The sequence below is a fragment of the Osmerus mordax genome, chromosome 27 (genome assembly GCF_038355195.1).
Source record: "Osmerus mordax isolate fOsmMor3 chromosome 27, fOsmMor3.pri, whole genome shotgun sequence".
Classification (NCBI taxonomy): domain Eukaryota; kingdom Metazoa; phylum Chordata; class Actinopteri; order Osmeriformes; family Osmeridae; genus Osmerus; species Osmerus mordax.
In genome coordinates, this window is record NC_090076.1 from 10,085,176 (window position 1) to 10,092,388 (window position 7,213).

The following is a 7,213-nucleotide window of genomic DNA, read 5'->3' on the forward strand; positions in this document are numbered from 1 at the left end:
CCTCGGTGGACTTCCTCACGCTCTCAGGACTAGATGAGCAACAACAACTAGGCTCCGCGCTCTGGGAGGAATGTCGCGGTGAAAAATGTTTCAGTCCACGTTTGTCAGCTGGGAATTTCTTTAAAAATACACTTTTTAAGTGTCACTGACTTCTCCTTATGGTTTTGGTCGTGTTGGTATTCGGTGGAGTGGTCGAACTGTGTTTTTTACGAAGTTGAAGTATTTAGGAAATAGTCTCGCTCTGTGCACTTTGAGTGAATCACATGGTAACCCCTGGTAACGCAGTCTCGGGACAAACTATTCGGGTGGCGTCAATCACGGAGTCACCATGGGAACATGGTGACTCATGGGGGGGGGGGGGGCTGGAGGACCGTGAAGGGAGCAGGCCCCATATACAAGATGTATAAAGCCGGCATCATTCGTTAGTTCCTAAACGTCGTCTACGAGGATTGCTGCTGTGAAGCATTTACACAGTCAGGCTGAGTCACAGACACGAACACACGCTCAGATTTATGCACTGACACACTATAAGCGATCTCTCTGACAAACACAGCACATACACTCAGCTCTCATGTACAATCGATAGTGTAATCTTGGATTGGATATTTTCACTTGCTCCTCTCTCTCTTCTCTCTCCTTTCACCCTCTCTCCTTCTCTCCTCCTCTATCTCCTCTCTCCTATTATCTCTCTGTCTTTATCTCTCTCCTCTATCTCTCTCCTCCCTCTTTTATCTCTCTCATATGGATCTCACAGAAATACATCTGTTTTTAGCAGCTGCCTCCAGCAGTGGCACTGACCTTCCTCTCAGCACAGAGAACATCTGAGAACATCTTAACATCTCTCTGGTTACCAGTGTAGAACATGAGTCCAGCTCTCTGGTTACCAGTGTAGAACATGAGTCCAGCTCTCTGGTTCTGAGGGAAGGAGGGAAGGCGATGGGAAGGAGAGAAGAGAGGAGGAAAGGAGAGAAGAGGAAAGGAGAGGAGGAGAGAGAGAGAGGAGGGAGAGAGAGAGAGAAGAGAGAGTGGAGGGAGAGAAGGAGAGAGAGAGAGGAGGGAGAGAGAAGAGGAGAGAGGGAGAGAGAGGAGGAAAGAGTGAGCGAGGTGTGTGCTCAGGGCTGTTGTGCTGACGCAGGAAGACTCAGAGAGAAATATACTCACTTCACACACTGAGTTTACTGCAAGACGGTTAGCAGCACACACACATCCCACACACACCTGACAGACACACACATCCCACACACTCACAATTTTTAGTGTGAGAATATGTATGGGTGTGTGTGTATATAGTAAGTGTGTGTGTGTATATAGTGTGTGTGTGTGTGTGTGCTGGTTATAGTCCGTTTCCCCAGAGTGGAGTGAGGCTACAGCCCCACCTGAAATAGCATCAATGTCCCATTCACCAGACTGCTGTTACTGCTCACAGCTAGACAACTGCTCTCCTCCTCTCTATCCTGTCCTACCTCTCTCCCTCTCCTCCTCCTCCTCTCTGCATCCTCTCCTTCTTCACCCTCTTCCTTCTTCTCTAACCTGGACCCAGAGAGAGGAGGACAAGAGTGATGATTAAACCTCATAAACTCATTAAGGGAGCTGTGAAATCCAAAGTGTGAGCGAGCATGTGTGCATGAGCACTTGGGTGTGTGTGTGTGTGTGTGTGAAGCCCAAGGGAGGGTTAAGTATGGAAACAGAGCAGATTTAGGAGGTGATTCTCATAACATCTGGCTGATCAAGACAGGAGTCACCCCTCCTCCCTTCTCTCCTCCTCTTAACTTATGGTGGGTTCTCCATGAGGAAGAGGGAAGTAAAGGGGGCTTAGGAGGGGGGTGGCAGCCAGGTGAGGAGGGGTAAGGGGGGGGGGGGTGGCAGCCAGGTGAGGAGGGGTAAGAGGGGTTAGGAGGGGGGTGGCAGCCAGGTGAGGAGGGGTAAGGGGGGGGGTCATGTTGTAATGAGAGAGCGTCTCAGAGGAGAGGCTCTATAACTGAGCTGCTATTCTGATCCTGCTCTGGTGTACGTACACACACAGTCACACACAAACACAGTCACACACACACAGTCACACACACACAGTCACACTCAGTGACGAGGGCTGCGACAAAAATGTCATTGTTTTGCCTGCAGTGGTGGAACCTCCTCACTCACTGTCTCGTATGTGTGTGTGTGTATCTGTATGTGTCTGTGTGTGTGTCCTGTTCTGCTGCAGTATCTGACCCCTACTGGCACAGGTAGATAACATAACACTGATCCTGCCAAGAGGAGGAGTGGTCAGGCTGGGAGGGAGGGAACTTTGCTCTCCCCTCTCCACCTCCTCCTCCAATCCCCCTCTCCACCTCCTCCTCCCATCCCCCTCTCTACCTCCTCCTAAAATCCCCCTCTCTACCTCCTCCTCCAATCCCCCTCTCCACCTCCTCCTCCAATCCCCTCTCCACCTCCTCCTCCAATCCCCCTCTCTACCTCCTCCTCCAATCCCCTCTCCACCCCTCCTCAATCCCCCTCTCCACCTCCTCCCTCCAATCCCCCTCTCCACCTCCTCCTCCAATCCCCTCTCCTCCTCCCCACTCCCCCTCTCCACCTCCTCCTCCAATCCCCCTCTCCACCTCCTCCTCCAATCCCCCTCTCCACCTCCTCAATCCCCCTCTCCACCACCTCCTCCAATCCCCCTCTCCACCTCCTCCTCCAATCCCCCTCTCCATCTCCTCCTCCAATCCCCCTCTCCACCTCCTCCTCCAATCCCCCTCTCCACCTCTTCAATCCCCCTCTTCCTCCACCTCCTCCTCCAACCCCCCTCCACCTCCTCCTCACCCCCTCTCTACCCTCCTAAAATCCCCTCTTCCACATCCTCCTCCAATCCCCCCTCTCCACCTCCTCCTCCAATCCCCCTCTCTACCTCCCCTCCAATCCCCCTCTCCACCTCCTCCTCCAATCCCCCTCTCTACCTCCTCCTCCAATCCCCCCTCTCCACCTCCTCCTAAAATCCCCCTCTCTACCTCCTCCTCCAATCCCCCTCTCCACCTCCTCCAATCCCCTCTCCACCTCCTCCAATCCCCCTCTCCACCTCCTCCTCCAATCCCCCTCTCCATCTCCTCCAATCCCCCCTCTCCACCTCCTCCTCCAATCCCCCTCTCCACCTCCTCCTCCAATCCCCCTCTCCACCTCCTCCAATCCCCCTCTCCACCTCCTCCTCCAATCCCCCTCTCCACCTCCTCCAATCCCCCTCTCCACCTCCTCCTCCAATCCCCCTCTCTACCTCCTCCTCCAATCCCCCTCTCCACCTCCTCCTCCAATCCCCCTCTCCACCTCCTCCTCCAATCCCCCTCTCCACCTCCTCCTCCAAATCCCCCTCTCCACCTCCTCCAATCCCCCTCTCCACCTCCTCCTCCAATCCCCCTCTCCACCTCCTCCTCCAATCCCCCTCTCTACCTCCTCCTAAAATCCCCTCTCCACCTCCTCCTCCAATCCCCCTCTCTACCTCCTCCTAAAATCCCCCTCTCTACCTCCTCCTCCAATCCCCCTCTCCACCTCCTCCTCCAATCCCCCTCTCCACCTCCTCCTCCAATCCCCCTCTCCACCTCCTCCTCCAATCCCCCTCTCCATCTCCTCCAATCCCCCTCTCCATCTCCTCCTCCAATCCCCCTCTCCACCTCCTCCAATCCCCCTCTCTACCTCCTCCTCCAATCCCCTCTCCACCTCCTCCAATCCCCCTCTCCACCTCCTCCTCCAATCCCCCTCTCCACCTCCTCCTCCAATCCCCCTCTCCACCTCCTCCTCCAATCCCCCTCTCCACCTCCTCCTCCAATCCCCCTCTCCACCTCCTCCAATCCCCTCTCCACCTCCTCCTCCAATCCCCCTCTCCACCTCCTCCAATCCCCCTCTCCACCTCCTCCTCCAATCCCCCTCTCCACCTCCTCCTCCAATCCCCCTCTCCACCTCCTCCTCCAATCCCCCTCTCCACCTCCTCCTCCAATCCCCCTCTCCACCTCCTCCTCCAATCCCCCTCTCCACCTCCTCCTCCAATCCCCCTCTCTACCTCCTCCTCCAATCCCCCTCTCCACCTCCTCCTCCAATCCCCCTCTCCACCTCCTCCTCCAATCCCCCTCTCCACCTCCTCCTCCAATCCCCCTCTCCATCTTCTCCGCTCTCTGTTCTACCATATCCTTCCTCTCTTTCCTTTCTTTTCTGGACAGGAAACAGGAAACACCAGAGACAAGAAAGACAGAAACAGTCATTGGTAAACATCAGTCTATTGTTTATTCATAATAAAAGATACAATATTACTTAATATAAGTTACTGCAGTTTTAAATAGCCAGAACCACCGAATCAACCAATGAGTTCTGTGTAGGATCACTGTAGTGAGTATACACACCCCTGCACCCCCCTACACACACACCCACACCCCACACACATTCTTCTGCTCTCACATAATGTCTGTGGGCTCTTCATGCTGTAAATAGTGTGTGTGGTGTGAGAGAGTGTGTGCATGTGTGTGAGAGATGGCGTGTGTGTGTGTGAGAGTGTGTGTGTGAGAGAGTAGGTGTGTTTGAGAGAGATGGTGTGTATGTGTATGCATGTGTGTGTGTACGTGTGTGGTGTGTATGTGTGCGTGGTGTATTTGTGTGTGTACGTGTGTGTGGTGTGTTTGTGTGGTGTGTATGTGTGTGCGTGTGTGTGGTGTGCATTGATGGGACATGGAATTGACTTATTGCATTAGATGGTCTCTGTGTATCAGTACGATGTTGTGATGTGTTAGACACACACACACACACACAGATTATGGGTCATTGGTTCTGTTGTGCTTATTAGACTATTTGCATTTGTGTGAGTATAGGGGTGTGTGTATGTATGTGTGTGTGTATGTGTGTGTATGAGGGATTAGAGCTTCCAGTGATGTCTGAGGCTGGACACAGATGAAGGACGGGAAGAGAGGAAAGAGAGAGGAGGAGAGGGAGAGAGAGAGAGGAGGAATGTACATGTGTTCATTCAGTGGAGTGTCTCTGAGCCTGGCCTTCCTGCTCTAAGCCCTGTCCCCTCTGGTGTGTGTGTGTGGGGGGGGGGGGGGCTGACGACTGATTTATTCCAGAGTCTAGTCTAGCTTAAACTGTCTTCATCTAAACTCTGCTACACACACACACACACACACACACACACTGGGCTCTCTCTAGGGTGTCTCCTCATGTCTGCTCTGCATGAGACCAGCTCTCAGGGCACATGGTGTGTGTGTTTTTGTGTGTGTACAGTTGTATTTGTGTGGGGGTGAGAGAGAGATAGAGAGCTAGTCGCCTGCACAAACACTCCTCTGGCCAATCATGTAAAGCACAGAGGCCAGAGGGGCCAATCAGGGCTGAGCACTGAGGAGGACTTCTTCATGACCGATCTCAGCCCTCTAACTGTCACCGGCTGTCACAGTGTGTATGTCTGCCTGTATCTGTGTGTGTGTGTGTGTCTGTCTGTATCTGTGTGTGTGTGTGTCTGTCTGTATCTGTGTGTGTCTGCCTGTATCTGTGTGTGTATGTGTCTGTCTGTATCTGTGTGTTGTGTGTCTGCCTGTATCTGTGTGTGTGTGTGTCTGTCTGTATCTGTGTGTGTGTGTCTGCCTGTATCTGTGTGTGTGTGTGTGTCTGCCTGTATCTGGGTGTGTGTGTGTCTGTCTGTATCTGTGTGTGTGTCTGTCTGTATCTGTGTGTGTGTGTGTGTGTCTGTCTGTATCTGTGTGTGTGTGTCTGCCTGTATCTGTGTGTGTGTGTGTGTATGTGTGTAGGAACTGCAGTCCTCAGTGTTAATATTTATATCTGTCTGCCACAAGGTATAAATACCTCTAGTTCAAGGAGAGAGAGGATAATTCTGGGAGGGGCACCAACATACATGCGGGTGTCCTTTCATTCAGCAGCACACACACCCTCACACTACAATGTATAGTCTGAGATCTGTGTATGTGTGTGAGAGTGTGTGTGTGTGTGTGTGAGAAGCCTCAGGTTGAGCCTGTAAGCTGCTGAGACACATTTAGCAGCTCCTAAATAAACGATCTGATAATGATGCACTAAAGACACCGGATAGTTTAGGTTGTGTGTGCGTGTGTGTGTTGACCGGTGTTGATTGCTCAGGACTCATCATCTTAGAATGGAGGGAGGGAGGGGAGAGGGGGGCGGGAGGATGGAGGGAGAATGGAGGGAGGATGGAGGGAGGGGAGAGGGGGGGGGTTGGAGGAGGAGGGAAAATGGAGGGAGGATGGAGGGAGGGGAGAGGGGGGTGGGAGGAGGAAGGGAGGGAGGATGGAGGGGAGGATGGAGGGAGGGAGAGAGGGGAAAGGGGGGTGGGAGGAGGGAGGGAGGAGGGAGGGAGGGAGGGAGGGAGGGAGGGAGGGAGGGGAGGGGAGGGAGGGAGGGAGGGAGGGAGGGAGGGAGGGAGGGAGGGAGGGAGGGAGGGAGGGAGGGAGGGAGGGAGGGAGGGAGGGAGGGAGGGAGGGAGGGAGGGAGGGAGGGAGGGAGGGAGGAGGATGGAAAGACAGATGGAAGGAGGGTGTTAATGTTCTGGGGCCTGAGGCTCTGACTTTAACTCTTTCTGCCCTTGAGAGGAAAAAGAGAGTGTGTGTGTGGTGGGTGTGTGTGTGGTGTGTGTGTGTGCAGATGCGTCCCAGTGGGTTAGGGGTGGGTTGGGTGTGTGACAGAGTTTGATTACAAATGAGCCTCCTGGTGAACAGTACAACTGATCATCTAATAATGACACACACACAACAGAGAATCACACACACACACACAATCCTACACACACACACACCCTCTTTCTCTCCTTATGTCTATGCTGTCAGGTGTTGGGAGCTGTGTTAATGAAGCCCCCCTCCCTCCCCCCCCCCCTCCCTCCCTCCTCTCCCCTCCCTCCCTCCCTCCCCCTCTCTCTCCTCCCCTCCCTCCCTCCCTCCCCCCCCCCCCTCCCTCCCTCCCTCTCTCCCTCCCTCCCCCCTCCCCCCCCTCCCCCCCCCCCCTCCCTCCCTCCCTCTACTCCACCTCTTCTAACCCTCCATCTATCCCTCCCTCTATCACTCTCATAATGGATGGAGAGATGGAGGGGAGGGAAGATTGGTTGGTGAGTCTAGACCGATGAATCACTCATTCCCGCTGGTGAAAAAGGCTCTGTGACCGTTCTGCCCCAGTTACACACACCACTCACACATGCACACATACAGGCCGAAAGCGTAGCCATGCACACACACGCACTCCTTCG

At 54.0% G+C, this 7,213-nt stretch overlaps 1 protein-coding gene across 1 annotated transcript in view; it reads left to right on the forward strand.

The window, feature by feature from the left end:
- Positions 1-328: 328 nt before the first annotated feature.
- The window catches only part of LOC136936633 (ral guanine nucleotide dissociation stimulator-like 1), a 42,980-nt gene continuing 36,095 nt past the window's right edge, over positions 329-7,213 (forward strand). Inside the window, 1 exon segment of the mRNA XM_067230238.1 lies at positions 329-339. Within this exon segment, the coding sequence (XP_067086339.1) occupies positions 329-339 (11 nt within the window).